The sequence below is a fragment of the Eulemur rufifrons genome, chromosome 30, assembly GCF_041146395.1.
Source record: "Eulemur rufifrons isolate Redbay chromosome 30, OSU_ERuf_1, whole genome shotgun sequence".
Taxonomy (NCBI): Eukaryota; Metazoa; Chordata; class Mammalia; order Primates; family Lemuridae; genus Eulemur; species Eulemur rufifrons.
In genome coordinates, this window is record NC_091012.1 from 96,689,536 (window position 1) to 96,704,172 (window position 14,637).

The following is a 14,637-nucleotide window of genomic DNA, read 5'->3' on the forward strand; positions in this document are numbered from 1 at the left end:
GTTGTCTGAAATGGGAAAAATTAAGAAGGAGGGAGAATGGGGAATGTGATGAATTTTACATATATTTTATTGGAGACAGTAGCAGGGCATCCAGTGAAATGTGGAGCAGGCAGTAAGAAATATGGGACTGGAGGTGAGTGAGAGCTGATGTCATGAGAAAGATGACTTCTCTAAGGAACTAAGTTAAGAGAACAAAAAGCAAAGGTCCCTATTGACTTTTGAATGTGGCAGTCAAGGGCTTAAATGGAAAGCCCATTTCCTCAGTTTTTTTTCCAGCCAGTCTGACTGGCCTGTGCTTTAATGTGCTGCCAGCAATGCCTGAGTGAGTTATGTTCAGGAACGGACTAGTCAGCCACAAAGTCTCATTTTCCTGAGCAGAGAGCAATAAAAGCATCCTATGAAGCACAAAGGAGGGTAAGGAGAAATAAGCTGCAATAATGAAAACCCTGTTCTTTGCAGAGCTGAGGTGTTAGCCTCAATAAAATGCCAGAGCTGGAAGGGACTTGAGAAGTCATCTATCTGGTTTCAGTCTGTCACTTGACTGATAAATTGAGACAGGGAAAGGGACCTGTCCAAGATCATTCAGTGAGTTACTGGCAGAGCTTCTTCCAATGGCCAAAATGAATCTTTGCTGTCCATCATGGTACCTCCTAGCTGTTGATGGAGCAACCTAGGTCATACCTTTCCAGAAACGGCGAGGATGGTTATGCTTCAACACTTTGAACAAGAGAGCCAGCGTCTGTTTCTAAGGCTGTATTAAAAGGATATCTGGCATATTCAGGAGAGAGCGTAAAATCCCAGCCTATTTTAGATATGCTTAAAGGGAACAAGGGAAAAGGATTTTGCTCTTATTGATGCCTGGCTGTTGAGGAAGGAGGCCTTCTGAGAGGATAGGGGCAGGCACTAAAGTGAGAAAACCTCACAGAGGGGCAAAACCCCTCCTGTGTCCCCTTTTCCTCCTTGAAGCTTCTCAGAAGGCAGACCCAGTTCAGCTAAATCCATGGCAATTGGCACATTTGCTGTTCTGCACAACATGTGGTGGTTCATATTTTTTAAACCATGCCCCTTTCTGCTGCTTGTTTTTAAAACACTAATATTTCTGGCAGCCACCCTGGCTAATTATATGTCTATTTTGGGGGTTGGTACTTTTGAGGTAGAGAGCAAGAAGTTGAAGACAAGATAACTTGATGAGGGCCGTGATCCCAGGTTTTTTCTGTGTTGACACAGCCTGACACTGGGCATGCTCCTTACATGACCCTAAATACCCTTTCTCAGACATAATACCAACCATAGACAAGCAGGGAGTGCTGGAGACAAGGAATCCTACATACAGGCTTGAGCTAGTACCCTTATGCTTTAATGACCACACTTAGGATTGATCCCCATCCCTAAATGGGGAAATTTGGAGAGAATGTGGCATCAGGAGAGGCAAGAATAGTGCCTAGACTAGGAAGGTTCCCCCACCACCAGCAGCATTGGCATCACCTGGGGGCTTGTTTGAAATGCAAGTTCTCAAGCCCCACTTCAGATCTACTGAATCAAGGCTTGAGACCTGTGGGTCTCAGCAATCTGTGTTTTAACAGCCCTTCAGGAGATTGAGAACCACTGCTGTAGGTCATTCACAGGGTGGGCTGGTCTCCCTCTCTGCCTTTTTGACAGGCACTGGGTGGGGGGTGGGGGTTGAAGGGTTGGAGAGATTGGCAAAAGAAAAGCTGTAGAGTGAGGCTGACTGGAGATTGAAATCTTTTCTACCACCTATTAACTGGGTGACTATGGGCTACATGTTCAACCTCACAGGTTATGTTCAGTAAAAATGGGGATGTTAATGCTACCTTGGAGAATTGTAGAGATTGAGATCATGAAAGAAAGCCCCTAACCCAATGTCTGACATGTGTTTTTGACAAATATAAATTACTTTTGGTCCCTCCTTCCCTTTTTTTCTCCTTTTTTTTTTTTTTTTTTTTTTTTTTGTTGAGACAGAGTCTCACTTTGTTGCCCAGGCTAGAGTGAGTGCCGTGGCATCAGCTTAGCTCACAGCAACCTCAGACTCCTCGGCTTAAGCGATCCTACTGCCTCAGCCTCCCGAGTAGCTGGGACTACAGGCATGCGCCACTATGCCCGGCTAATTTTTTCTATATAGATTTTTAGTTGTCCATATAATGTCGTTCTATTTTTAGTAGAGACGGGGTCTCGCTCAGGCTGGTCTCGAACTCCTGGCCTTGAGCAATCCACCCGCCTCGGCCTCCCAGAGTGCTACCTTTTTTTCTCCTTTACTTTCTTTTCTTCTCTTCCTTCTTTTGTTCCCCCTGGAAGGGCCCACTGGCCACTCCAAGTTTGCTATAGGTCTTGTATATCAGAGACCAGCCTTAGATTTCAAACTCCCAATGTCTCCAGGGTATAGTGATCATATTTCCAGGTTAAAAACCAGGGCACATGGGTTTGGTAACAGATGTACCTATTTTCGGGATCTGTGGGATATAATATTTGAAATTAGGATTGTCTTGGGAAATCTGGATAAAAAGGAATAGGATCTCATTCCATCTTTAAGCATGATATTATGACTTTTAACCCTCCCCATCCTCTTATTCATGTCCAAAAACATCTTTGACATGGGAGTAGGAAATACTACATAACCCACTCAATGGTAAATTTGAGCAAGAGCTAGCCTGTATTTGGTGCTGCCTCTGAAATGCCCTGGGATTGGGAATTCTTTTGTTGGAAGTCACAGTAGTGCTGTCCCATGGCCTAGAGTTATTTGGATACCTTGTTAGAATAATGCAGCACCATCTCCTGGCTTTATGTTAGGCTTGCAGGATGAAGGGTAGAGACAGTTAGGAATTAGGACTTTTGGTGCGGAGAGGGATATAAAAACTAGTTTGGGAATAGAGAATTTAGATGCTGCTGTAGTCACCCCCAAATAACATTTTATTGGCTTTATTTTTATAGCTCTGTACCACTTGATAATGTTGATTAGCTCCTGTTGCTTGAAACTCTTATCCTTAGCTTTTGTGAGATTATACTCCTTGGCATCCTAATGGTATGCTGACAGGTCCATTGAGGTTTATTTCTCTAGCTCCTCTTCCCATTGTTGCTGTTTCCAAAGTTTCTGACTTTCTTAGCACCTTCTTCTAGAGCAAACTTCTTTGGTTTCCACAATTTTTTCTGGGCCATTGACTTCCAAACTTTTATATCTGTCTCCCCTGACCTCTCTTGAGCTTTAAACCTACCTGCATGCTCTGCTTGCCCTGCACATTTAACACCCTAAAGAGCAAATTTGTCATCTCTTCTCCAAAGCCAGGATTTCCTCCTAACTTACCCTTATACTTTAATGACCACACTTAGGACTGACCCCCATCCCCAAAATCAACTTTGACCTTCTCTTCCTCAAACTATATTCAAGGCCCTTCAAAAATGACTTCATCCCACCTTTCTAGCTATCCTTTCCTCCACTCCCCCTTTCCCAACCCTACCCTCTCTAAACTTCACTGCTTGTTTGGCATCAAATTCCCCATAGTTTTCATCTCTGAGACTTTGTTTAATCTTGTTCCTCTGCCTCAAGTGCCCTTCTCTTCCCTTCTCTTTCTGTTATAATTCCACCCATTCTTTAAGGTCTATCTTCAGTGTCTCACAAAACCTTTCTAGAGCCCAATAGCCTTGTATAATCCCTCCTTTTTCTGAAGTCTTGTATTAGGCCAGCACATGCCAGGCACTGTACTAGTCACTGTACATCCAGCATTTCAATCCACCTTCTGTACAACCCTGTGAGGCAAACATTATTATCCAAATTTTGCAGGTAAAGAAACTGAGGCCCAAGGTTGTATAGTTTGAAACTCTTTGGTTTCTGTGAGATTATATTCCTCAGTATCCTAATTACATGCTGACAGTTCCATTTCAATTTGTCTCTCTGAAACCTCTTCTGTCCCTCACCTCCTGTTGTCACTGCTACTTTGTAAAGTAGTAAAGCCCAGAATTGATGGTAGGTTTGCCTTCTCTTAACCACCTTTACGTACTGCTTGAAAGGTATGCATTGTTGGTGCCTGGAGACCTTTTGTTCTTCAGGTAAGGACTGCAGTTGAATCACAGTGAACAGATCCCTGAACATAGTAGGAGCTCACTGACTGAATGTTGGATGGAAAATGGATGAGCAGAGAAAATTACATACACATGAAAAAATTATAGCAAGTTAAAAGTCAATTCTGTACACAAAGGGAAGATTTGGGACCAATTTCCAGCTTACATTTAGTTTACTTTTTTAAAACAACTCAGAGGATAAGGGAGGAGCATTCCTTTGCTCCTGCTTGTGTTTGTGGTGGAAGTGCACAGGAGCCCCACACAGCTGCCAGCCCCTTCTAGATCAGCCTTCCTCTCACCTCTGTGCACATACCTGTCAGCTCTTGGTTCAGTGTATTATAGCTCATGAAGCAGGCGAGAGAGTAGAGTTATCCCCATTTTATAGGCAAAGAAACTGAGACCCAGAGACAGCATAGTATTTACATAAAGAGCAGAGTCTCTAAAGCCAGACTGTGCCTGTATTTGAACTGTGACTTCAGTAGTTACTGGCAGTGTGTACTTGGAAAAAGTATTTAACTTCTGTGTACTTCCATTTCCTCATTTGTAAGATAGGGATAATAATAGTGTATCCTTAAAGGGCTGCTGTGAGGCTTAAATGGGTTAATGTGTGTAAAGTGTTTAAAATAGTACCTGACACATAGTAAGTACTCTATATATTAGCTAACATCATCATCATTATCCATATACCTTTAGCAGGTAGTACTGCAAGGTCTTAAATCCAGATGTTCTTTATAATCCTTCTCTATGGTTGGGGGAAAAAAAAGCACTGGTCCAGGAGGAGGCTGACCAGCTGGTGATTGTGGGCAAGTTACTTTTGTTATACCTGACCTATAAAATGAGGTCCTGAATGTGATGATATTTAAAGTGCTGTGCAATTCTGACAGTCTTTGGTTTCTACGTGGGCCCTGACAATAGGCTTGCCAGTTGGTTAATTTTACGACCACTGGGTCCTGGATTGGCCTCATCCAGGGCCTTGTGACCTGAGGGCCCAGGCACATTGGCTGGACTAAATGGGGGATAAGAGTGAGCCATGTGCTACTGGGTGAAGACAAGCATGGAGTTCCTAAAAAGAAGACTTCAAAGCAAAAACAGTTCAGGCAGTGGAATCAGCCAGACGTGGACCTGGGGGACCGCAAACAGCATCACTGATAGTGTCCTGGGCAGAGGCTTGGTAATTGATGCTGAGATATTCTTTTGATCCTTAATAAAAAGCTATGGATATAGGTTTTTTTTTTTTTTTTGAGACAGAGTTTTGCTCTGTTGCCCAGGCTAGAGTGCCATGGCGTCAAGCTCACAGCAACCTCAAACTCCTGGGCTTAAGCGATCCTTCTGCCTCAGCCTCCCAAGTAGCTGGGACTACAGGCATGCGCCACCATGCCCGGCTAATTTTTTTGTATATATATTTTTAGCTGTCCAGATCATTTCTTTCTATTTTTAGTAGAGACAGGGTCTCACTCTTGCTCAGGCTGGTCTCCAACTCCTGACCTCGAGCAATCCTCCCGCCTCGGCCTCCCAGAGTGCTAGGATTACAGGCGTGAGCCACTGCGCCCGGCCTATGGATATAGGTTTAAACCACAAGCCCTTACGGTGCTCTGTGTTGGGGCTGTTTGTGCTTATTGAACTCTAACAACATCTAGTTGGGGCCTATCTTTGCCTAGTTAGAGGAGACTTATTTAAAAAGATTTATTTTATTGAGGCCAGTGACCAGCAATTCTCCTTCTTCACTGAGGCCAGAACAAGGAGAAATTGACTTTTAGTATGACTGGAAAAAAGCAAGTTCAACATAAAAATGAATCTCTTCAGAGGCAGGGAAACCAGTGACTAAAGGTGGCTGTCTAAATCTCCTTCTTTAGGGTTCTTTAAGAATAGGAACCATATGTTTTATGATATCATGGATGGAGTTCTGTAAGTTCAGTATAGATAATAAGACATTGCTAGTACAGTTTGATGGGTGTAAGAGCACATGAAGTGAGAAGACCCAGCTCCATAATTTATTACTTGTGTTATTGGCTGAAGGACCAGGTCACTTTTCTGAGACTCAATTTCCTCATCTTTACAATTTAGATAATAGTGAGACCTAGCTCATTCACTAAGGATCAAGTGATGCAATAGATATGAAAACACTTTGCAGACAATAAGGCATGAGCTATCTGAAAGGTGGTGTTGTAAAAGGTCCTGCTGGAAATCTCTTTGTGTCCATGCTGAGGAACTCTCACTGTGCCTTACCTTCTGTGGAAGGCACAAAGACTAGAGTCCTGACCAATGACGGATGCCTCAGGCAGGGCCTGAGGAACTGAACAACTTAACTAAGCATTCAGGGTGTGTGTCTATGACTGTGTTTATATCTGTGTGATCCTATGTGCATTCATTTTGTGACCATAGGATTATATTTTGGCTAGCATGTTGGAGAGCAGACCTGTGGGAGAGGGTGCATATTCCATAGACTGTCTCTGCTGTTGTCTTTGAACTGTTTTTAATTTTGTCTTATGGAGCCATGATTGCCTTGGAGAGTCAGTCCTTCCCCAAAGCAGGCTGATGAAAAAGCTGACTTCTAGAGGACATGTTCAACAATTCAGTGCTGGGGAGAGAGTGCTTGAGTCTCTTTCCCTGACCAGCCATATGTTCTCTATTATATAATCTGTTTCCCCAAATGTCGGGAAGACTGATGGCCCATATGAGCTGGAACAGTTGGGGGAAAAAGAGAACAAATAACAGTGGTCAGGATGGTAGCCAGATAGAGGCAAACTACTCCTCACTCCCATCCTTATGTGTTTAGATGAGTGTCACGAATGTCTGTTCATATGGCAATGGAATAGATGTCTGCCTGCTGTTGTGTGAAGCCCAGTCCTGCTGGCCATGAAGTCTAAAGACCAGAGTTAGGGTCCATACACAGTCCCTGCCTTGCTCGGTGATCTCAGGCGCATCCCTTAACTTCTTTGTTGCTCAGTTTTGCCATGTATCAAATGCAGAAGTCAACCCAGACCTATATCTCACAGGGTTGTTGTACAAATCACTAAGTGAATCTGTGCCAAGGTTGAGTTTCTTGGGCACAAGGCATCACAGAAAGCCATATTCTTTCATACCCATGACCTCTCTGGATGGTATCATGTGTGGGTGAGAGCAGGAGGCTGCAGGACTGGAGTTCATTGTGTGTGAGGAATGTCATGGTCTGTTACCCCAGGGGGAGGGGCATGGTAGAGTTAAATAATGAATCACCAATTCTCAATTGGTCAGCTCCAAGGGGGAGGAGCACAGAGAATTAAAAGCCAATATGCATGAAGCTCATTTTACCCATTGATTTCAGCCTCTTCACCCATTCCAGACCCAGGGCTGCCTTGAAGCAGCAAGGAGAGATGGACTGGCACTTTCATTGTTCCCTGGGAGGAGTTCATGAGTAGGGATAAAAGCATGAGGCTTATGGAGTCTGTATTCATACTCTGGGTCATTCCATGCACTGGCTAATGCAGAGTTGACAGTATTGTTTGTTTTGTGGTCCAGTGGAGCTTGTGCTCCATTGGCATGCCCCTAACCCCAGCCCTCACCACTAGAGTCTGTGAGTTTTTGTATAAGTAGTAGAGCTCTGTGGGTGGGGAAAGGGCAGACAAGGTAGCCGGCTGTGTGGACTGAATACATTCTCATTTTGTCTCCTAAGCTGATCACTGGAGATTCCATCGTTAGTGCTGAGGCAGTATGGGATCACGTCACCATGGCCAACCGGGAGTTGGCATTTAAAGCTGGCGACGTCATCAAAGTCTTGGATGCTTCCAACAAGGATTGGTGGTGGGGCCAGATCGACGATGAGGAGGGATGGTTTCCTGCCAGCTTTGTGAGGGTGAGTGTCAGCCTTCACTCTCTATTCCTCTCTCCTTGGCTTCTGCCTGCCCCTGGCTTCCCCTTTACCAGCCCCTGTTCTCCTGCTCATTCCTCTCCTGGTGGCTTTTCTCATACTTTTTTCCTTTTTTTAAATTGTCTCCTACCAAGGACCTGGGCTTCCTTTAATATTTGCCCTTTTAATTTTTAGACTTTTCCTTTGTCTCTTGTTTATTTTAACCACCCCCCAACCTTCTACCTTCGTACAAATCACTTCCCTGACCTTCTACCTTTGTACAAATCACTTCCCTGACCTTCACGTCTGGACCTTAGTTTCCTCTTTGGAGTTTGGCTTCCGAACACCTTTTTACCCTCTATATTGTTGTGAACTTTTGCTTTTCTTGTGTCTTCTTTTCTGCTTGCTTTCTTTTCCTTGTACCTTCTTTTTTATCCTTTCTTCTTATAGATCCTTCCCATCTCCTCCTCTCCTCTCTGCTCTCTTCTCTCCTCTGTTCTCTTTTATCCTCTGTTCTTTCCCTTCCCTTCTACTCTCTCCTTCTCCTTCCTCTCCACTTCTTTGCCTCATTTCTCTCATTTAGGGAATTGTGAACACCCTTATGTGTTGCCACAGGACTGTCTTTAGATGTTAATGTAAGAGTGTGGGCTCCATGACCCCCAGGGGCTGGAGCTTACTTATAGCTGATGTTACTTTTTTCAAGTATCAAGTGGCTGGGATCTATGATGTGCTGGGGGTGGGAAGCAGGCAGCCCACAAGGTCTTGCAAAGCCCTGCCTCTTTGACACTGTACCATGAATAACCTGGCCCTTAACAGAGGGGCCTTGGGAGGGAGCTCTCAGCATTTTCTGCTTCTTCCTAGTCACTATGGAGGAAGTGACCCTGGGTGCTTATCACCTCAGGGTGCTATGGGGAAAGAGTATTGGCTAGGTGTTCCAGCTCTTGGCCTTCCTTGGGATTGTGAACTGGAGTCAATTCTTTCACTGTTGTGAGCTCTGGTTTACCCATCTTCAAAATAGTTTTGGCAATTCTTTAATTCCAGGGGATGTCACAGGAAATGAAATAAAACATGTGAAAACTGCTTTGTGGCAAGACGAGTACCAATGCCACACAAAGGTGTGTTATAACCATCCTTACCACAGCTCATCATCTTTTTTTTTTAGTTTCTCCTGTAAGATGAGGGTGAAGTCTGCTGGACCGCAAACAAAAAGGCTCTTGGATGTTGAAGGGCCACAAGATTGGAATTATGGCTGTGTGATATGAAGGAAGGAGCAGGGCATTTGGAGTCAGTTAACTTGAGATACAGATTTACTACCTCCTAGCTCTATAGCTTTTAAAGATTTTTAACTTTCTAAGCTTTGATTTCCTCATTTGAAAAATAGGGATAACAGACTTTTTATATAAGGATTTAACAAGGTCACATATGTGAGTAAGGTATCTAGCACAGTGCTTGACAGATATTATATACAGATATATATCCAAGATTTTAGATACTAGGCAAATGCTAACTTGTTTTATCATTATCATCATAATTATTACCACCACCACCTTATTAGTTCCAAGAAGGTTCATGTATCAAGGCTGGCCCTAGAGGTTGAAAGAAGCCTCCTTTCTCAGAGGGCTGCAAACCCAGAAAGTATTGTTATCTAGTCGGGATGATTTAGGTTAGGACACTGCCCAGAAGCAGGGGAATGGACAAAATGATTTCTCACCCCCATCTATCTTGAGAATCTTCTAATGAAATATATAATCCTTTCTTCTCTGCTTATGCAGCGTCTTCCATCCATCTCCAAATGCTGTCTGTGTCCTCGTTCAGCTTTGTTGGTTGATGAATCAGTCCCAGGGCTAGTCAGAAAGAGCACATCAATAACCACGGACCTTCAGGACTAGCATGAGGCCCTGTACATGTACAGCTTGTGTCTTTTGTGCTGACAGACTCCTCTCTTTAAAAGAAGGATTAAACTGTACCCAGTGATGACGTCACCCAGTCCAAATGCATTTCACTTCCAGGGAAATGCCACGTTTATAATAAACCATAAATCAAAGGATGGGGGAAATAATTGAGCAAGCCAGGATGGCTCAGAGAGGCAACCGGCAAGAGGGACTCTTCAGAATATCGATGAGCAGGCGTTGATACTCCTAAGTCCAAGGCTAGTATTTCTCTAGGCACACAGCCCTAGAAGCCATTTGGTACAAAGTCTAGCCTGGTGGTTCTCAACCTTGGCTGTACAACAAAATCACTTCAGTAGCTTAAAAAAAAAATCCCCAAACAAACAAACAAAAAGCTCACTAAAACCTAGGCTCCAAGTTAGTTAAATAATCTTTGAAGATGGGGCCCAGAAATTGGATTTTTAAAAATCCTCCTAGATAGTTTTACTGTGCAGCCTGGATTAAGACTCATTGGTCATTATATTTGTATTAGACAATAGAATATATAATGAAGGCCACAAATGTAATTTAAAAATTTTTAGTAGCCACACTAAAAAAGTAAAAAAGATACAGGTGAAATTAATTTTCATGTATTTGTATTTTACTTAACCAAATATATCCAAAATATTATATAATATATATTATCACTATAATATTATTAATGATATATATTAGTCTTTGAAATCTGGTGTATATTTTATACTCACAGCACATCTCAATTCACACTAGCCACATTTCAAGTGCTTGGTAACCACAGGTGGCTAGTTGCTGCTATATCAAATAGCACAAGTCTAGACTGAGTACTGTGATCATAGACCTGGGGCATTAATGATAGAGCCTAAATCATAACTCAGAGCTCCAGTATTCTTTATACTATATCAGTGTTTATTTCTCGAGAAACTAAGATTAATATTCCATGTTGCCTCAGATTATATTTTGAATGAGCATTTATTTGATCACTGTGAACCTTTTTGTGTGTTTAAGAATAGTCAAATGTTCTTCATATCTCTTAAGGAAGAGTACCGCAGAACTCAAGGGGCTGGCTGTTGTGTTATCACCAGCAGAAGGAAATGAGATTAGGCTGTTGTATTAGTGATATGAATATTGATTCCAAGAAAGACCTTTTAATTCTCATGAATGAGTATTTATGTTTAGATTTAGATTTCTAGTAAGATTGTGTGATGTCCAAGGGATTTCATGATGGAGGTTATGGAGAGTCTTTTCCAGTAGATCTTTATAAATAGAACTGTTATCTCTATTTTTTTTTACATTTGTTTTGATTGAGGGTAGAATGGTGTTGTGAAAACAGTGCTACCTATATTAGGAAATGTGAGACCTGAGCTTTAGTCATGACACTGCCACCTATTTGGTATATGATCAAGAGCCCATATTTTCTTCTTCATCTCTGAAGCGCCCTCTAGAATTTATTTAAGCTCTGACATGTCTAAGCAGGACATAGAGATGGGTCGTGCTGAACTACTGAATTTTCCTTAGTGATGATGATGTTGGCAGATGAATAGGTAATTTCCTATGATGCTGCATCTCCATGTTGTAGGATACTTGCCTGATTCATCCATACTCACCCTGAGCTAAGATTCAGTAGCTCCTTGAGAACATCATCCCTAGGTTATTTGGCATATAATAGGAAAGTACAGTGACAAAGAAAAGTCTTACCCTTAACCCCATACTAGCTGAACACCTTTGTAGATCACTGGACCAAATTGATGACTGATGTAGTAAGGCATCTCCATTCCCTATGTGGAAATCGCATTGCTGTGAGAACATTTGAGGCCTAGGATGGATAATCAAGGGTGCTTAGTGTGGTTCTGTCCAAGCTAGCCCTACTTGTTCTTGATCATGTTAAAACCCAACCTGGAGTCTGAGAAACCCAGATTCTTGCCTCAGTTCTGCTATTAGATATGCAGCATGAAAAGCTTCTTGTGCATCTTCAAAGCTCAGTTTTCTTCCTTATAAAATGGGGATGATTTGATTTTATGAAAATTCTTTGTAACCTGTGATATGCTGGATACCTGTAAATAGGAATTGTCATATTATTTTGGCCACTGTATGGGAACTTGCCAGGTATGTGTGCCTTCTACCCAGTCAAATCTGCATCTCATGTTCAGAATTTCATTCTTGTAATCATGTATAAATGTGTGTGTGTGTTTTCCAGGTTCTCTCCTTTCTGTACTGGGGACATGACTTCACAAGAGCAATGCAAGAGTTAATGTACCTTGGAATTAGAGCTTGCTGAACATCAGTCCCCATATCTAGCTGTTGACATCTTCAGCTACTTTCCTGGGCTGGTTTTTCCCCTAGGAGCTGAGAGAAGACTGCTAGATTATGTCTTTAAGTTGCAAATCCTGCCCCTGTGGTGGGCCTCCTTTTGCTTGATAGGCCCTAACTCCAAGTCATTCAGGCTCTTTTCCTTCATCACTGTGCATAAAAGGAGACTTTGTTCTGACTTTGGGCCATGGCTTGAGGAGAGCCTGCCACCTACTTGAGGGCAGGTTGTGTACAGGACACATGACAGCCTATTATTGATGAGAAGGTAAGGCCTATGTGACAAGGTGTGGATTTGGTCAGAAAGTGAAGAGCCTGCTCAGGTACCATCAGGAGCTAGATATGTATTTTCCTTTTCTCTTCAAATTATGTATTTTTCTAGTTTCTGATCTGCCTGGAATTAGGGAGATGAAAGGATGGCTTAAGCAGGACATCATCATCATTGCTTGCCTTTGTATAAACCAGATGTCATGAAAATCCAACCTCTCTTGTTCATAGGAAAGCCTGTTGTTCCAGAGTGTAACTTGGGTTTTATTTATATAGTGCTCTTTATGGCTGCAAAAAGAGACAGTTAGGAAAAGCTTTTCACTTGTATGAAACTCTGGACTCACTGTAGATTTAGAGCTAGAAAGACCCATCTTGGCGAGGGGTGGCCAATGTAGATGCTTACAGGGCCTAGGCAGGTAACTTATGTGAGTGAAGCAGGCTGATACAAGGGGTAAGTGGGGGCCTGTGTCCAAATGAGAAATTCATGCCCCATCTAAAGGGAGCAAAAGTGACTTTTTGGTTCCCATGGGTGGGGATATAGCAAAGAGGGAAGTCCAGTGGGGCTAGATATTCTGGTTTTTCAAGAAAATCCAGGAGTTGGATTTTTATGTAAAAATCTCTATATTTTTAAAATGTTGACCAGTAATTCACATTTTTAAAGAAACACTGTGAGGGTCAAATAGAGCATATCTGTAGGCTAAATTATCTCCCAAGGACCCTGCTTATGATCACTGGTCAGCCTGACCTCCTCATTGTTTAAATCCTGAGAAAATATAGGGTCAGAGAATGTAAATGACTTGCTTTCTCATGTAGGGAATTAGTGGCAAAGCCAGGACTTGAAGCCAGGCCTCCTGAATCTTATTTAGGACAGTTGATTTAAGGTCTAGTAAGGTTGATTTAAGGATTTAAGGTCTAGTAAGTTCAATGTCTGGGCTTCCTTTGGTATGTTTTCTGTCAGATTTTTTTTTCTGTGAATGGACTATACTTTACTGTTTATTTGTAGGCCTTCCTTGTAATTTTTTTGTTGAAAACATTTTTAATGTTATAGTGTGGTAACTCTGGAAATCAGATTATCTTCCTTCCCCAGGGCTTGCTGCTGTTGATTGCTGAGGGCTGCAGTGGTCCTTTTGTTTAGTGATTTTTCCAAACTATTTTTGCAAAGACTGTATTCCTTGTCATGTGTGGTCACTAAAGTTTCTGTTCTGTTATCTCATTGGTCAGCCAATGACTTGATGGAGATTTCCTTAAACACTTGGAGCCAAGAAGAAAAAATAAATACTACCTTTCTGGATTTTGCAGCTTGGCTGTCAGCTGGGGCATTCCTTTGATGCTATGTCAGGCCATCTGCAACTCTTAAATCTTTCAACAGAGGCAGCCACAGCCTGGAAAGCCATTCCAGTCCAAGGTCAGCCTCTGTGCTAGTCCCTCAGTGCCAAATAGGTCAAAATGCACAGTATTGTAAAGAACAAGATCATTAGTATCCTGGCACCATTGAGGCACACCAGGAATGTGAGCCATTCTCTCACTGGCCACTGGGGAATACGGGATGATAAGAGGATAAACAAAAGTCCCTGAATGCTCTTACCAAATTTTTGCTGCTCTTTTCTGCATTAAGCGGTCCCTGGTTGCTGTAAGTTTTGGATTAGATTCTGGAGTTCTGAAAAAGTGGATCTGTCAATCTTTGCCAACTTAGGGTTGTTTCAGTGGAGGGACTGATTCTTTGTATGCCCTATTCTGCCACTTTTAGTGATGTTGCCTCCTCCTGAATCTTAATCCTGTGTTTTCTGGGCCATAGCACAATCAGGAAAGGGCAAGCTTGCACTGCTAACAAAACTGCTAACACTTGAGGACTTACCTTCCATTCCAGGCTAATAGCAATAGTGTTTGCTTTCTGGGGATGAGTTTGGATATACCAACCCTTATTTATTCACTCAAGCTTCAAGCCTCTAGCCTTCACCATCTATGTAGAATATCTTGCTTGTGGCGCTAGAGATTTTATAGGCTCTGTGAGTTGAGGCCAACAGTTGCAGGAAGGGCCTTTCTCTCTGGATTACCAGGATTTCTCCCCCATATACTAGAATTTCAAGTGGCATCATTATACTCATTTGCATTCATGTGATCCATCTTAATGGCTTCTCATTGTGCACATGCTCTGGATTACGTTATCCAGTATATCATTTGGCTAATTGGAGGTTGTTGTTATTCTTTTTTTTAAAAAAAAAAATATGGAACCCTCTTTAGCTCAGAGAGAACCTTAAATCT

General features: G+C 42.4%; 1 protein-coding gene across 1 annotated transcript in view; it reads left to right on the top strand.

The window, feature by feature from the left end:
• Window positions 1-4,993: 4,993 nt before the first annotated feature.
• The window catches only part of ARHGEF9 (Cdc42 guanine nucleotide exchange factor 9), a 102,044-nt gene continuing 92,400 nt past the window's right edge, over window positions 4,994-14,637 (top strand). Inside the window, exons 1-2 of the mRNA XM_069464426.1 lie at window positions 4,994-5,242; window positions 7,724-7,903. Coding sequence (XP_069320527.1) covers window positions 5,102-5,242; window positions 7,724-7,903 — 321 coding nt within the window. The 5' untranslated portion in view covers window positions 4,994-5,101. The remainder of the gene's footprint in view (window positions 5,243-7,723; window positions 7,904-14,637) is intronic.